The sequence below is a fragment of the Squalius cephalus genome (genome assembly GCF_949319135.1).
Source record: "Squalius cephalus genome assembly, chromosome: 22".
Taxonomy (NCBI): domain Eukaryota; kingdom Metazoa; phylum Chordata; class Actinopteri; order Cypriniformes; family Leuciscidae; genus Squalius; species Squalius cephalus.
Window position 1 is genome coordinate 7,075,231 of NC_137143.1, and position 18,363 is coordinate 7,093,593.

An 18,363-nucleotide genomic window follows, 5' to 3' on the forward strand; every position below is an offset into this window, starting at 1 on the left:
ATATTGACATCAACCAATACAGACATACTGTATTTTTGAATATTTTCCTGCTATTGCTAAGCACATAAGGTTTAGACTCGCTTCACAAAAACATCTCTTCTAACAGCATATCCTCCCGAATGTTCAGCAACAGAACCCTTGAGAAAACATCCTTTCAAATCCTTCTTAGACGTGCAAAGCATGGCAGAGATTTACTGTCCTCAGAACGAACTGTTTCTTTTCATCCTTGTGAATTCACTTGGCCACAATTTCACAATACTTGTGCTTTTCCTGTGTGCTACTAGTTTGTGCTTGCAGAGTTTATGGTTTCTCAAAGTGATTGGCAGTTTACAAACTGATATGGATTTTGCAATACTCTACTTGGCCCCATAATTCCAGACTTGTTCACACATGCTTCAGCACCAAAATGTGCAATCAATGACTTGTGAAGATCACATAAGATCACTGATTTACTTTGATATCAAATGCTACCTGTATATTTCACAATATTAACAGCCAAACAGTCTTTCATTTCCCATTTAGATAGTTATATTAAAGTATTTGTGTTTTCAGTGTGCAACCTACTTATATGTGATACTAAATATTTATACTGTTAAGCTGCCTTTCTAGGATCCCAGCTGGCATTTTAACGTAGAGTCAGCGTTGAATCAACGTCAGGTGTCAGTGTTGGATAACCGTTGGATTTTGTTTAGATTTTGCAAATCTAATCAACGTTGAAATAGCAACGTAATTCCAACGTCAATCTAATCAACGTTGAAATAGCAACGTAATTCCAACGTCAATCTAATCAACGTTGAAATAGCAACGTCATTCCAACGTAACGTTTCTCAACATAGGTGAATTTGCCAACGTTGAATCAATATTGATTTTAGTTTAGATTTTGCAAATCTAATCAACGTTGAAATAGCAACGTCATTCCAACGTCACGTTTCTCAACATAGGTGAATTCGCCAACATTGAATCAATATTGATTTTGGTTTAGATTTTGCAAATCCAATCAACGTTGAAATTTCAACGTCACTATAAAGTCCTGCTTTTCAACATAGTTTATTTTGTTAAACTGTTTTCACTAAAGTATTGATGTGTTCAACAATAACACTAAACACCTTGAAATGGATACATAAACACTAAGTTTGCGGACACGCACAGTCAGCTAGGAAGAAGCCAATTGGTCAAAGCAAGACCAGGAAGAAGATTAATAAAGACATTTCACTGACGTAAGAAACATGCTTTATTGCATGGCTGCAAGTGTGCCAACATTTCACACAACATTTTACACGTGTCGAACTTTAACCTTTAGAAAAACGGCCCAAACATTGGGCAACATTGAACACGGCTGGTTAAATCTTCCCTTTTTGTTACTTCTTTCTGCCAACACCACCTATCCTCTCTGGTGCATATTTCAAGTATTTGACCATGTATTCGTCTGCTTTTGTTGTAGTTGTATCAAATGAGCTCAAGACAGCGTCTGATGAGGGGGGAAAAAACAGATCAGTATTAGCAAACATTAACCTCTCAAATTAAAATATTTTGCAAATATCAACTTTTGTGGAATTGCCAATGTTTCAAGTATATAAATTAGTATTTATCAATGTGCAAGGTCATTGATAATCATGTGCTTGGGCAAGCAACAAAAGGCAGTTGGTAGTAACCAGTGCTGCCGGTAGAGAAGTTAGTCTAGAGCCCAGAATGGAGTACTATATATAATATTAGAGCATGCTCTGTAGAGTCCTCCAACTAAAATGATTTCTTCATTTCTTATGAATTATTATTCTGCTTACTATATTCAATTATTTTAAAACACTGTTACAAAACTACTATGTTAAAGCAAACTCACCACAGATTATCTTGTAGAGACGGGTCTTCATGAAGGCAACCTTCCCACTTCTTCCTCTGAGGCTCATTATGGCCATCATTTTATTTGTCATAGTTCTGCCATGGTAAAACAGATTTATATTAGAATATTATATTGCAATCAAGTTCATTATGAAAATGTAGCAGAGAGTAAGTAAGTGGGTGTGTGGGGGGAGTGCATGACAGGGAACATCACTGTAAACTAATGCAAAAAAGGAACATAAAGTTACTTACGCAGCCATTGACTTGTTCACATGGTCTGCAGCATCAACGCCTCCCAACGTCTTCAGATGTTTACTCTGAAAAAAACAAGAAACAAGAAATTAAAAATATAACCAGAAAAAGTGGTCAGTAGAGTCCAGACCTCCACAAAGCAGGCACATGATGAGGACGAGGAGTTTGTAGTGGTCACCAAAGTGAACAAGCCAATTGTCATAATGAAACTTTGCCAGCATTTCTTAACAAGATTAATTATTTAAAACTTACCAGTCCTGCTCCCTCATTCTTGTCCTCCAAGCGATTCTCTAAAGCTTCAAGCTCTTCTTCAGTGTTTGCCGGCTTCACTTCATAACTTGTTCCAGCAGATGAGGTGGCAACATGAATTTTATCCTTGATTTCGACAAGGAGCTGAAGAACTCTCTTCTGGAATTCTAGCCAAAAAAAGAAGCGATTGATTGTTATTTTTATAATGTATTGAGTACGCTCTACACCACAAAATCCAAGTTTTTTCATTTGCCCAATAAAAATGCACTGCAAAAACTCAAAATTTTACCAAGAATATTTATGATATTTCTAGTCAAATGTCTATTTTCTATTCACATTCAATTCTCATTCAATTTTGCATTTTGTCGTCTCCATTTTTTGTGATACATCTGGGAGTGTAAAATATAAAAACTAAATATTTTTAAGCCTAAATTTTTTATAAAGAAAATCATTTAATTTGAAAATAAGTCATAAAAACAATCAATCAAATGAGGGCTGTCCTCGTCATTTTTTAAATATTATCTTCCACATCAACTTGTATTTAAATTTTACAAAAATGTAAATGATTTTTGTTTTAAGGGTTAAATTACTTTCAGATTCAAATAGATGGTTGGGTTAGGTAAGTTATGGGGACAACTCACCATTGAAGGAGACTTTCAAGTCGTGTTCTTCCAAATCTCTGGAAAAGAGAAGGAAGAATAATGTGAAATCTCAACCTTATTTTAAAGTTTGTGGATGGAAAGTGTGTAAATGTGCCGCGTTCGACCAACAGAGACATCCCTAGCACACAACGACGGTTCGCGGTTAAACTAGTCTGCACGCACGCACGCACGCACACACTAGTGATGTATGTCTCGAGACCGGTCTTGGTCTCGAGACCGGTCTCGAGACCACTTTTACGTGGTCTCGGTCTTGTCACGGCCTTGACGATCTTTGGTCTTGGTCTTGTCTTGGTCTCGGACCTCTCGGTCTTGTCTAGGTCTCGCTGTCTCAGACCGACATAGTGGTCGGGGGATTTAGCAATACAATACTAAAATATCCACGACGACACAACGTTCGATAATGCAACATTATTATCCGCAACGGAACGGATTGAAGCGCGCGTCCGAGTCAAGACAGTGCTGCGTGTGCGCGAGCCACGAGAAAACACTTTATCCGCGCCACTGATCGCAGCGGCAACGAGCACTTTGATCACTTGATTTAAAAAACACATATCAGTGACATGATGGGTTTTAACTTCATTCAGGAGATTTTGGGTAACTGCACAACTGACAGATGACTTTGAGCGCACCGCCAACGGTGTGTGTGTGTGTGTGTGTAACCATAGCGACAAAACGACCAACTTTCGGATCCTGCACTTAAGCCTATAATTTCGTTTTTAAAAATTTAATTATGTATTTAAAAGTTGCAGAATGGATTAATCTGGAGACTCCGAAATCGGCAGAGATAGGCAGGCATTTGCTTAGATGAATTTGTGTCTTTGATATCTGTGTGTGTGTGTGTGTGTGTGTGTGTGTGTGTGTGTGTGTGTTGTTTGATTACAGTATTGTATTTAAGATGGTGTTAGACTAAATAAATGGTCTTTTAAATATCATCTGCATATCTCCGTTGTGTTGACTAAACATTAGGCCTAATCCAAGTTTATAATTGTGTATCTTTAATTTGATGTTACAATTTCATCTACAAATTAAGTATAATTTCAATTGGTTACATATTTCTCATTCTTTAGACAGTTGTTGGAGGAGCAAGATGGTGTTGGAGGTGTTTGATGTTTTGTCAGATGAACCAGTCAGTACCAGTCATGTCAGTCCTCAACGGTACACAAAAGTTAAGGGAGTCTCAATCCTCTAATAGTGCAGTAACAGCCGTCATGCAATTGCTACACATAGGCCTAGTTGATCTCACCCAGTCTGCAAAAACATTTACAGTGACCTCACAGTCACACACATGACATGGTCTGTCTCTGTATAGTTCTGCCTGTGTAGTTGAAGTAATACTGTCTAATATGTATTGAATGTAAACTGCGGCTGAACCCTAGTATGCTGCTGTTCTTGAATTCATACAAGTTATTGCTTAGCTTCAACACTAGTCTGTTTTTTTTTTCCTCCGGTCTCGACTTGGTCTTGGTTTTGGTCTCGACTTGGTCTTGGTCTTGACTTGGTCTGTCTTGGTCTTGGTCTTGGTCTTGTCTTGGTCTCGATACCCTCTGGTCTTGGTAGTGTCTTGGTCTCGGTTTAGGCGGTCTTGACTACAAGTCTAGCACACACACACGCACACACACACACAGAGAACGGCGGTTGGCGGTTAGCTAGCACACAACGGCGGTTCGCGGTTAAACTAGTCTCTTCCCATACACACAATATTAATTAACACAATACGTATTAATATATGTGACAGAGTCAGGCACACACAACATTTATTTAGGAATTTTCTAGTTATAAAATGTGACTTACCGTTTGAGCTGTTACCCCCAAACAGGCCCGGCGCCACGAGGGGGCAAAAGGGGGCATTGCCCCCTCAGATCTGATTTGTGCCCCCTCAGTTTCATTTTTGTATTCATGGTTACAAATTAAATCTTTAACCTTTTGAGTGGTACAGTCCCATATATGGGATTTAGAATATTCAGCGACGACATAACTGCCAGATTCAACTGCTTTCGCGCGTTGGCTGGCGCTGAGCCAGAGTCGGACGCGTTCAGCGCTGTCATATCACAACTATGCTGTGTTTTCAACCTCATAATGTTTATTTTAGGTTTCAGACATTTAAATACTCATAAGCACTAGTAAAACAATACATTTGGAGTTTGTAAAATACACACTGATGTCTGTGGAAGCAGCAATAACAATATATTCAAATATAATTTGCCGACGTGTGTTATTCATATCAGACAAACATAGTGGAAGTAACTATATAGTTTACTCTATTCTTCTCACAGTTCACCGACACCGGCCACTTTCTTGCATGTATTTCGGGAGAAACTGATGAATCACAGGATTCTCTGAACTGCGGCGCAAAAAACATTCACATTGTGGCGCCCATCTCACGTTATAGATCAAGATCAAGATTATTTATAAAGGTTTTTGAATGACCAAACACACTCACATACACATTTTTGAGAATCGTAATATTAGATAGTTGATGACATGGTAAGCAAGTTTGTGAATATTTTGAATAAAAAAAGGGAAAAGGAAATAAAAGCGATACATCTGTCAGTGTTATTGTAGCTGCGGTGTGTCACGTGACAAATATGACACGTCGCCATGGAAACATTAAGGGGGAACGTTCTAAAATAACAGCCTTGAAAAAATTCACTATGGGGAGTCAGTTAGAATATTAAAATTAAGCGTGAAAGGGTTAATATATGCATAATAAATGACGCTGGCTTATCTTTTTTACTAAGCAAGTTATCAGTGTGTATTGTTCATTGATGGTATAAAGTTAAGCCCCCTTAACAATTTCACATGCCCCCTCAGTCATTTCATTCTACAGCCGGGCCTGCCCCCAAATTCATTCCGAACCGGTTCAGGTCGAGGTCAGAATCTGCCTGACGATGACGACACAGACCCACTTCGCGCATGCGCAATCGGGTGTTGTCTGGACCCGTCAGAGCCAATAGAATCACAGTTGTGTGATGGACAACCGCCGTCCTCCAATCAAGCTCTTGTATTGAACGATATTCCAAAATGATCAATCAGACTGGAGTTGCTCTCAAAGTACGCCAGGAGATGTAGAAAGCGTCTCAATTCTCTATTGGCTGATGTGTATTTATTTTTTATTTTTTATTCATTATGAAAACATGAATTGTATCTAAATGATGTATTACAAGATCAATTTCTTTTTTCGGCAAATTGTAACAAATGTGTTATGCAAAAAAAAAAAAAAAATTATTATTTAAAAAAAAAAAAAAAAGATGTAACGTTAGAAAGCGCTTTTATCACGACTCAACAAACGTTTAATTCAGAGTTGATCTTTCAACGTTGTATCATTATTCATGTTTTTCAACAGTTAATTGATCAGCATTGTTTGGATGTTGGAACGTTATTTTTCTACTGATATATTTCAACAAAATGTTTAAAAGTCATGGTTGTAAAAAATAATGTTAATTTGACGTACATCTCAAAAATGTATTTTTATTTCTATGTTGAATCCGTAGTGAGTTTACAACACCACTTCAACCATTTAGTGTTCAACGTTGTTTTGACGTTGAATTAATGTTACTTAACAAACGTTTAATTCAGAGTTGATCTTTCAACGTTGTATCATTATTCATGCATCAACACTTTTTCAACAGTTAATTGATCAGCATTGTTTGGATGTTGGAACAACGTTATTTTTCTACTGATATATTTCAACAAAATGTTTAAAAGTCATGGTTGTAAAAATAATGTTGATTTGACGTACAACTCAAATTTTATTTATATTTCTATGTTGAATCCATAGTGAGTTAACAACACCATTTCAACCATTTGGTGTTCAACGTTGTTTTGACGTTGAATTAATGTTTTTCCATAAACTGACATTATTTCAACCACATTTAAACGTTTAAGGTCAGTCGAATGCCAGCTGGGATACCTCAAAACTTAAAATAAGATTCAGAACCTGCAGTTCCACCACCTCAATGACAAAGGGAGCACCCTGAAACCATTCTCTCATTAGAAATTGCAATAAGTTCTATCTAGTGAGCCCTAGACAATAAGATCAGTAAGGCTGCCACCACTGAGCCTGCTCTGCCTGATTGCCCACCCCCCAAAGAGTCCCACTTATGGAGTCAACTTATTGTTCATTGGGCACTGGTCACCCAGGGATTAATCTAACCTTATAGGAATGATTCTGGTGGCCCCAGATGACCAACAATGTCAGAAGGTTTGTCTTAAGATGTCAGAAGGTTTGTCTTAGGATGTCAGGAATGTGCCATGGCTAAAACATCTCGACAAACTTCCATCCAGCAAACTCCTCCTGCTGCCTGTTCCATGTTGCCCTTGGTCACACCTAGGAGTTGACTTCATCACGGACCTTCCCTCCTCGTCAGCTTCACCTATGTTCACATCGTAGTAGTGGACTCCAAGGCCTGTTGTCTGGTCCCACTCAAAGGTATCCCGACTGCCATGGAGATGGCAGTATTACTTTTAAACCATGTGTACAGAAACTTTGGACTACTTGAGGACATAGTTTCGATAGAGTTTATCACCAGAGTATAGAAAGCATTCTTGTCCCTTCTAGGTGTGACCGTAAAAGCCTCTCCTCTGGTTACCACCATCAGAGCAGACGGGTGGGCAGATGTAGAGGAAGATTAAAGAGATTGGTCGCTTCCTGAGAACCTTCTCTCATGGCCACCTGTACTCTTAGAACTGCTTCCTTGCATGGGCAGAGTATGCGCAAAACTCTCTGCGACAGCCAGCCACTGGTTTGACCCTGTTTCAGTCTGGCAGTAAATAATTGGTTCTGAGTGAGCAAGAGGGTCTGGGACGTTGCACATCACCATCTGCAGCAGCAGTGAGCTATCATGCTGATGCCTGAAGATGCCCACATACCAGCCCTGGGCAGAAGGTATAACACTCAACTACATTGGTCCCTTCACCATTTTCAAGCAGGTCAACCTGGTCAAGTATCAGTTGCAACTTTTCTCACATTACCGTATTCACCCTACTTTCCATGTCTCAATGTTCAAGCCTCTCCATCCAGTCTCCTCTCACTCCACAGAGCCTGGTCTAGTGGAAGATCCCCCTCTGGGCAGAACAGAAGATTCCAGGGCGGTGATGACGGTGATGGGAGCCAAGGAGGAGCCTTGAGCAGGAAGCGGCAGATGGTGACCCAGGCCACAGCCAAGATGGTGGACTACAGCGGCGGCGCTGGAGGGAGGAGCCATGGTGGTGAAAGCCTAAATGCCACCTTGGGGACGAGCGAAGGCGACGGAGACGAAGGTGGGGGAGCCCACGGCGCAGATGGAGCGCTGATGGAGAGGAGTGACGGAGAAGACCCAGGCGGCAGTGACGGAGGACCAGTGAGTTCAATATAGACTAATCAGGCAGATGAAGGGTTAAATCTAAATTGTAGTCCAGAAACTCACACTCAGTGACGAGAGTGGGCAGGGCTCCTAACCAAACCCTCCACCTCCACACATACTCCCTCGGCACAGGATGGGACAGCCTGCTCACACACCTCGTCAGATGCTCCATGGTCCTTCGGCTCCGGGGCGATGATGGGCGCTGTTTTCCTGTCCTCGGGCATGGGCTCACTCGTCGCGGCAGGCGGAAGCTTCCAGTCTGCGGGGGGCTCAGGCGCTGTAGATCGCGGGGATGACGGGCTGGGCTTTTTGCTTGGCTGTGGTGATCTGGATCGAGGGTAGACACTCTCCAGACACCTGATGACAGCATCCCTCCAGCAAAGACCATAGGTGTCTGGGAGGTCTACAGGATGGTAGTAGTTCGCCCTGATCTAGAAGAGAGACTTACAAGTCTCATTGTCAAACGCCGTCCTCACGTCAAGCTGACTGAAATGAAGGGCGAAGTCCATAAGAGGAAGCCCTTACGGGCAAGGGTGGCGAATTTCGCCGTATTTTCCATGTTGTGTTCTGGTCTTCTGTCACTGACGATGGTTGTAGATAGGCACACGACGATGAAGATGAATGTCAAAGTAAAGACTTTAATAGATAATCCAAGGCAACCACAGAACAAGGCATAAACTGCACATAAACACATATACTCAGATGAGACCGAACAATGAAACAGAACAGAACTTAAGTACACGTGATAATGAGGGAGGTAATTAGTGCACCGCTGAGTAACCAAGACAACAAACAATTAACTCAGGAAGAGGGTGATGAAGCACAAAAAGTCCAAACTAACAGAACCGTGACAGGATCAGTACCAACTGTTCGTGATCCAGCTTACAGTCTCCGGATCGATACTGGTAATGGCAGTAATGAAAGCGAGAGCGCGCACTTTATTACAGTTCATAGGAGTTGTTTTACGGATATAAAATTGAGAGAGTTGTAGGGAGAGAGAGAATTTATGGATAAGACTTTAATGCGCACTTCTTGTACTGTGATTTATTCTGCTCTTACAGTGATTTTCTGGAGTATACACGGTGTAAACAATAAACTTCATAAAACTGATTAGTAAGGTTTTGGCCATCATTCGGATGGGGTCCGCTACAACAGGCTTGTAGTGGATAAAGACAGTTGTAAATGAAAGATGTTGGTTTCTGACGTCAACCCTGATTTTCATTTTCAACCACAATACAACATCTGTCGTTGGAGATTAATGTCAATCTGGCGTTGGATTCTGACATCAACCTGATTTTCATTTTCAACGTTGGGTTTGGTCTTCTAAATGCTCATTTTGTCATTGTTTTGGAGCACACTAGCTTATAGATCACAGTAGGTCTAACATATTCATACTAAAAGCCAAAAAACTTTAAATAGGGCACTATTTGAGGGAACAGCCATTTGGGTGTCCGAAACCATTGTGGACATTATTGAGTGCATTTATTCATTCTCACATTCAATCCCACTACTGGAACTGTGTTCTAGAAATAAATTTGATATTGATATGAGGGTAGGTAGGAAGGCATAGATTCAGAGGCATAAGGTGCTGTAAGTATTACATAATACAACAATGCAACAATAATAAAACAATGCATTGACCTCTTTTTTACTTTTGATACTTAAGTACTTTCAAAAACAAGAACTTCTGTACTTTTACTTAAGTAAAAATCGGTCTTTACAACTTCTGTTGTGCTCTTGATTGCTGATCGCTCACTCAGCACACGTGTCATTTGAATTTTAAAACTAAATCATATATGCAATTTAAACATGAACTGTTTCGTGATTTATGTATAACGAGTGGTTCCCTACCGGGGTTTTCAAAGTGGGGCAGTAATTCTCGAGATCTCCTACATGTGCAGTCCGTGTGCACGTTTTACTTTCATTGCCAATGACATTTCCGACCGAACTACAAATTTTCTAAAGATGTCTGTGAAAAAGGAATGCGCTCAACAAGTTTGCGCATCTGTGCCGCTGCACACTCAATAGGCTACACTATGCGTTTTTTGCTTATCAGCTCACGCACCACAGCAGCTATAAAGGCATTACTATATTTAGTTTAATATTCCACTAATTAGATACATTTAGTACGAGTACGAGTACACGAGTGCAGCATGGGGCCGATACCGACATTGGTATCGCTGCATCTCTAATGTTAATTATTGTGCCTTTCGCCCCAACAGCAGGGGCGCCTATTACCCCAAATACCATACTTTTACAGATTCCTCCTATACTGTTCTCATCTGACATGAAACAGCAAGCTAAACTCGTTCCTTCAAAAAGTTTTCCTCCAATGAACAGACGATGTGTTGTACTTGGCAGGTAATTTTAATGAAGAAAAGGTAAAACTGAAATAACAAACACATAACAAAATACAGGTAAGTATTTTCTGTATTACTATTAATTAATAAATAAAGTATTTTTCCCCTTTACAGGTTGCACCTTCAAAATGTCTTAATTAAGATACAGGTAAATAAACAAATAAATAAACTCAGCACAAAACAAATAATATATTGCTCCTAAATTGGGTCTTAAGTTATTAAATTAAATATACTCACTGACGATACCCCATGACCGAACAAAAGATGAATGGATAGAGATGGCATTAACTACAACATGTGCTTCTTCAACATGACCGCAACTGCAGCACAACAGGAAATGATCCCACCCACAAGAAATCCAAATTACAAAATAAAAGACACACCTTCAAAATAAAGGCATTCTATAATAAACAGTCTCTTGTAACTTCTTAATTACACCACACCTCCGTTAATTGAAAAAAATGTTGCTAGCTTGAACAAAACTGAAAATCGATAAGAAGGGAAGGGAAGACAACAGCCTTTTTTCTCTGTTTTCTACAGTCAGGTAGCACTATATTTAGTATATATTTTTTAATTGCCTTTCTACTGTATAGGCAGCCAAGTTTTATTGAAAGCTAATTTTCCCCCTTTAATATTCAGTAATATTACTGACTCAGTAATATTTGACTGCACTGATACAATTGGATTAGAACTGAGCAGAGCTGGGCAATGACATTACTATTTTCTGCAGAGATGTCATATAGCTGAATTGAAGACTTTTAGTAGGCTAAATTATGAACTTTACACAGTTATTGAACCGAACTTTATTTAACAGACATTTAACTGACTTCAGCTGAATAATAACCCAATTATGTTTTTAGAGCTGCTTTACAGCAAAAATGTATTCTGTTTGCATCATTGATCATTATTTTCCTGTTGAAACAATCCACATTTTATAAAGCACTATATAAATAAAGCTTGACTATTTCAAATTTTAAAGGTGTGTATATATATATATATACAGTCATGGTCAAAATTGATGGCACCCCTGATAAATATGATAAAAAATGGCTGTAAAAAATAAATCTGCATTATTTATCCTTTTGATCTTTCCTTCAAAAAATGTGCAAAAATCTAACCTTTCATTGAAGTAAAAGAATTGAAATTGGGGGGTAAATCACATTATGAAATAAATGTTTTTCTCCAAAACACGCTGGCCATAATTGTTGGCACCCCTAGAATTTTTTATGAGAAAAATATCTCTGAAGTATATTCCCATTAATATTTACATTTTTTAGTACACCAGGGTGACTAGGAACATGAAACTGTTCAGCTATGAGTTCTTGTTTCACAGGAGTTTAAATATGAGGAAACACAAAGGCCAAATTCCCTTAATCATCCATCACAATGAGTAAAACCAAAGAATATAGTTCTGATGTGCATCAAAAGATTATTGAGCTTCACAAAATAGAAAGTGGCTGTAAGAAAATATCTAAAGAATTGAAAATCCCCATTTTGACCATCAGGGCAATAATTAAGAAGTTATAATCAACTAAAGATGTTACGAATCTGCCAGGAAGAGGACGTGTGTCTATATTGTCTTAATGGACGGTGAGGAGGAAAGTTTGAGTGGCCAAAGACTCTTCAAGGATTGCAGAGATTAGTTGAGTCTTGGGGGTCAGAAAGCCTAAAAAAAAATTATCAAACAACCCCTACATCACCACATGTTGTTTGGGAGGGTTTCAAGAAAAATCCTCCTCGCTCCTCCAAAAACAAACTCCAGCATATTCAGTGGTCAGACACGACTGGAACTTCAAAAGGGACCGGATTCTGTAGTCAGATAAAACAAAACAAAAAAGGGCTTTTTGGCAGCAAACCCAGCAGATGTGTTCGGTGCAAACAGGGATGAAGAGTACCCCATGCCTAAAAATACTGCTGGATCTTATATGTTGTGGGCCTATTTATTTGCTGGAGGTCCTGGACATCTTGTTCAGATACATGGTATTATGGATTCTAGCAAATACAAACAGATAAAAAATCTAAACCTGACTGTCTCTGCCAGAAATCTTATAATGGGCCGTGGTTGGATCTTCCTTCAGGACAACGGTCCAAAACAAACATCAAAAGCAACACAAAAATGGGTCACTGAGCACAAAATGAAGCTTCTGCCATGACCGTCCCAGTCCCCTAAACTGAACCATATAGAAAATGAGTGGGGTGAACTGAAGAGAAGAAGCACCAACATGAACTTGTGAATCTGAAGGATCTGGAGAGATTCTGTATGGAGGAATGGTCTCTGATCTCTTGTCAGGTGTTCTCCAAACTCATCAGGCATTATAGGAGAAAACTCAGAGCTGTTATCTTGGCAAAAGGAGGTTGCAGAAAGTATTTAATAACAGGGTGCCAACAATTATGGCCAGCGTGTTTTGGAGAAAAACATTTATTTTATAATGTGATTTACCCCCACTTTCAGTTCTTTTACTTCAATGAAAGGTTAGATTTTTTTTTGAATGAAAGATCAAAAGGATAAACAATGCAGATTTATTTTTTACAGCCATTTTTTATCATATTTATCAGGGGTGCCATCAATTTTGACCATGACTGTATATACTGTATATATTCCATGCATTATATATTGTATATACCTTTTAAATATTAAGTGTGCCAAGAAACATTGTCATTAAAGTATACTTTCTTGAAGAACACTTAAGTGGCCTTTTGTTTCATAACATTGTTACCTTTTGTTTCATAACATTGTTATCAAAGTGCACTTTGTAATTATGTCCTGTCAAAAATGTTACCAATAACATTTGATAATCGCCATTGCTGTTTTGCCTTGGATTTTGGATTGCCCCTAATGGAATTGTGTTCTTAAAAATCATAAAAATCTCAGTAGACCTACATGGTTCTCAGTCAGTCAGATGTTTTTCAAACAGGAAAGTTCGGGTTATAAATGAGAGATTGTTTATCCTCAGTGTGTCAGTGTGTCTTTTGGATGACCTAATCTGCAAAACGAAAGAAAATGTACCCATCATTACTCATAAAAATATAGTATTCCTTGTATGAGAAATTATCTCAGGGGGTTTCTCTCTTCTGTGAACACATAATTAATTAGCAAATCGGCCAAAGTTGGTTTTATTCTAAATTAAACATATTGGTGGGAAAAAAGCATGTGAAATAGTCCATGCAATTGGCTGACGCTATATTCATTTACAAGCAATTGCAAAATTTCTCATGGCTATAAGCCAACAGAACCCGCTTTTTTTTGTCTTTGTCATGAAAGAGGCAACAAGTTTAGAGTTGTTGGTGAAACAAGCACACAATGATGATGATTGTCCTGAAAACGTTCATCCGCCCTGAATGTGAGTGTGAGAAAAGTGACGCTAACCTTGCAGCATTCACAATTAAGTGACAAATACGGCTTAGACACATGTAAATGCAAAGGGTTCCAATTACTGACCCAGCAGGATCCTATTAGGGAATGTTCTCAGAACTTTAGTTCACATTCTGGTAAGAATCTTTCGGAGTTCTGAACAAATGTTAATCCAGTATACAATGTCTGTTGAAAATTATCAGGGCTGCGTTTCCCGATAACGTTGTCTCTTAGCGCGCTACGAAGACTCTTATGGTAGGGTAGAGTGGGGGAAAACGCCCCCCCTTAAGGAAAATGTGACATTACAGTGAAACAAAACATAAATGTGACTAGAATTTTGAGTGACTATGGCAGGAGTTATTCACCAAATATTAAAATTAAAATTAGTATTTTGACTAAAAATATTTTTGTACAAAGGGGGCGTTTTGCCCCAGCGGTGGAGTAAAACGCCCCCCAAGGTGGGGTAAAACACCCCCTTTCTTACCAACCAGTTTGCTTCATAGATCAACAGCAAAATGAACAGACTATAGTTTTTAATCTCTAAAAGTATAAAAGGCAAGTAATATATCAACATGTACAGTATATATATAAATATTTTGCATAAATCACTAGGCAAGTTCCAGAGTCGGCTCCAAAAGTGTGATAAGACTTCTCAACTCCTGCACTGATAGCTTCAGCAATAGTCTGCAAGGACAAGGTGGACCCTTTCCTTACCTCTATGTTCATATGTGGCGCCGGAAAGGATCATAGCCCCACTTTGCCTCATGTGACCTACTAGCCTGCTGTGCTGCAACCTTTCCTCTGCCTCCTGAGTGGCCTCTTCTGCCCTCCCTTTTCTGCCAGTCCTCACTTGGATCCCTGCATTGGCTACCTTCAAATCTAGGGATATAACGATTCACTCAGAGCCGAAGTACAAATCGGTACAAATATGTGACGATTCAAGTCAGTTGAGATGTTAAACTAATCGATACACGTTTTAAACTGCAGGGGCTATAAATCTGATTTGAAAAAATCAGATCTGGGCTAGATTTGAGTGTTCACACTACCTCTGAAGAAGTCTGACCTGGTCACCTGACCCCAAAAAAATCAGATTTGGGCCACTTTTGCCTGTATTGCTTTACAGGAACGATAGCAGCGAGTATTTTCAATTCATTCCTATGGAAGTTGAGCTGCATGCTCAGGCGTGCTCACAAACTCAACTTCCATAGGAATGAATTGAAATGCTCGCTCTGCTCCGCGCCAGTGTGCACGCAACTTCAAATAGAAGCAAACATGGCGACGGCAAGCGCTAGATCAGTGGCTCCCAAACCTGTCCTGCCGGCACCCCAACACTGCACGTTTTCTTTGTCTCCCTAATCAAACACACCTGATTCAACTCATCAGCTCATTATCACATGGGTTAATGAGCTGATGAGTTGAATCAGGTGTGTTTGATTAGGGAGACAAAGAAAATGTGCAGTGTTGGGGTGCCGGCAGGACAGGTTTGGGAACCACTGCGCTAGATGTTGACGTTGACTCATTCAAATCGGAGGTGTGGCGGCATTTGGACTTTCCGAAGACTAATAATCTCCACAGTGAGAAGCTCCAGTCACCTCCGTCTGCATATAAAAAAATATTTAACCTATAGGCCAAACCACACTGACAGGCGGATTTACATCCCCACTCGCGGCGACGAGTTTGATGAGTCATGGCAAAAGATACGAGGCTGTTTTCTCTCATAATAAATGAAGGAGAAAGCTGTGCTGTTGCAGAACCAGGTGTTGTATTTATCTCTTTCTCAAAATGTGTACATGGATTTTTAAAAATAATTTGTTGATTATTATGGCATATTTTTCTAAATGCGTTCTGTTTTTTCTAACTCTTGCTAGTGTTATGATGCAAATTAAAATAATTAATAAAATAATATTAAAATCTTGCCTTTATGACAGTCTGAAACCCCTGTCACTGTTGTACTTAAATTTTATAGTCTTTTTTATTTTTTATTTCCGCTATTCCTCTGTGCAGGACGAGGGTGAAGAAGGTGCCAGTGCCCATCCTCCTGAAACCGACAGACTGAGCTGAAACAACCTCCCCCTGAGAAAACACCATCTCCTTGGAGGGACTTTATGGGATTTGTTTTAAAATGTCAATTTATGAGAAAATTGTATTGTGAAACCAGTATAGTGAATCATATCGCATTGTGAGTTGAATCGTTACATCCCTATTCAAATCTCTTGAGTTCCTGTATTGTACCACTTCTCTAGTTCTTGTTATTTTAAATTCCTCCTCCAATGATTTGAAGGGTAATTGCAGCATGTTGTGATGTCCATAAATGGCAAAGCTGCTGGACTCTTTGGCAGCCCTAGCCATCCCCTGAGGATTGCTAACTTTCCTCTAGAATCGGTTCTTCTTTACAAGAAGGGGTCACAGGATTCTAGGGAGAATGCCGTACTGATACGTAACTTCCCAGACACCCCTGATATATATTATATTCTGATTTCAGCTAGTAATCCAACTCTATGCAGGTGGCCTGGAAAGATATTGTGTCCCTCATAGAGCTGTCAAACACCTTGCCTAGCTCTCTTTTTCTGAGATAGTTGGAATTACTCTGTCTGCAATGTGGAGTTTAAAACAGTTTACAACCTTCCCTTTCTTCAGCACCAATGATCTCTATTTGGCTGGTTTGAAATGCCTCCGGGCCCACTACACCAGCCTTTCTATCCCACTTGGAATTGCTGTTTATTTATCACTATTTTTTAATTATATTTATCACCCTCATGCTGTTCACAACACTACTGTACATTAATTATTTTTCCCATGGAGAAAAGGTATCAATTCATCAAAATTTAGAAAAAAGTACAAGTTGATCTTTTCTTTACAATGCAAGCATTTAGTGATCAGGTAGGCCTACTCTAAAACTCCATTAAAAAAAGGCATTAAAAGCACCATTAAAGTACCATAAAAATCCATGTCACAATGTCACATTTTGGGTTTTGTTTCTTGTTCTTGTCATTGTCATGTTTCTGTGTCTTGTCATGTGATTCCCTGTTTGTCATGTGATCCTGCCATGTCTTGTCATTGGTTAATCGTCTAATCATTGTTCACAGGTGTTCCCTGTCTTGCAATTAGTCTGTGTATTTAAGCCCTCATGTTTGCCCTGTGTCTTTGTCAATTATTGTATGTTTCCTGTTGATGTTCTTGTTTTGAGTTTCCAGTTTCATGCCTCGTCATGCCTTTGGTTTGTTTTAGCACGTTTTGTTAATAAATTGCATTTAGGTTCTCACTTCAACTTGCCTCCAGTGGACTAAATCATGACAATAGTGATAGAATTTAGTGAATATAGTGAAAGTCAATGGGATCCAATGTTTGTTCATTCTTCTTTTGTGTTCAACAGAATAAAAGTACTCATACAAGTTTGGAACTACATCAAAATTGATCAGTTTCTTTACGTTATGGTTGTACACTCCATGACCTTTTGCACTCTCTTTTGAACCATGAGTGATTCAAGATGCTTTGACTGTTTTTCATTTCTTTTCTTCTTTCATTTCCAGGCAAAAATCAACCTTGTTGGCAACATTAATGCAAGGGGATTTTGCAAAGATGTGGACTGGTTTCTTAATGACATGACTATTGTGACCAAACAATTAAAGACACTTGAAATAATAAGTGGGAAAAAAGTCTGCTTTGCGTTTAAATTTTAGGATTAGAAGACTTCTCACCATTCTATTCAGTTTAGTTTTCATGGACTTTCAGTTTGTTTTCTTTAGTCATGTGTATTTGTTCTGATTAACATCACTCATCTGTATCCTTACTTAATGTCATTATGAGTTCATCCTTGTCAGCTGTGTTAGTTTAATAATCTTGTTTACGTTTGTGTAAATATAGGTCACCTTATGAAACTTTTAACTCTCTCTTTTCCAGCACTTTAGACACAGTTGCTCCGTTGCGCTTAAAGAAGATTAAAGAAAATAGTCCAACGCCGTGGTACAACGAGCACACTCGGGCCCTTAAGAGAGCAGCCAGAAAAATGGAGCACAACTGGAAGAAAACAAAACTAGAGGTATTTCGGATTTCATGGAAGGAGAGCTCGATAACTTACAGAGAGGCTTTAAAAGCTGCTAGATCTGCTTATTTTACAACCCTATTAGAAGAAAATAAACATAATCCTAGGTATTTATTTGAAACAGTGACTAAACTAACTAAAAAGAAAGCATCAAGTCCAGAAGTTTCCAAGCAACACAGCAGTAATGACTTTATGAACTTCTTCACTTATAAGATTGGTAATATCCAAGCGGCAACCTCCCCGTCTCTCTCTTGAAACCAACACGGAA

The 18,363-nt window shown here is 39.1% G+C and overlaps 1 protein-coding gene across 1 annotated transcript; it reads right to left on the bottom strand.

Moving 5' to 3' along the window:
* Window positions 1–1,210: 1,210 nt before the first annotated feature.
* LOC307149863 (uncharacterized protein) lies at window positions 1,211–11,028 on the bottom strand. Its single transcript, XM_079856450.1, has 6 exons — window positions 10,939–11,028; window positions 2,979–3,016; window positions 2,341–2,504; window positions 2,089–2,153; window positions 1,838–1,932; window positions 1,211–1,468 (listed from the first exon to the last, which is right to left on the bottom strand). Exons 1-6 carry the CDS (start codon window positions 10,950–10,952, stop codon window positions 1,359–1,361), a joined length of 486 nt encoding a protein of 161 aa, XP_079712576.1. The 5' UTR covers window positions 10,953–11,028; the 3' UTR covers window positions 1,211–1,358.
* Window positions 11,029–18,363: the final 7,335 nt, after the last annotated feature.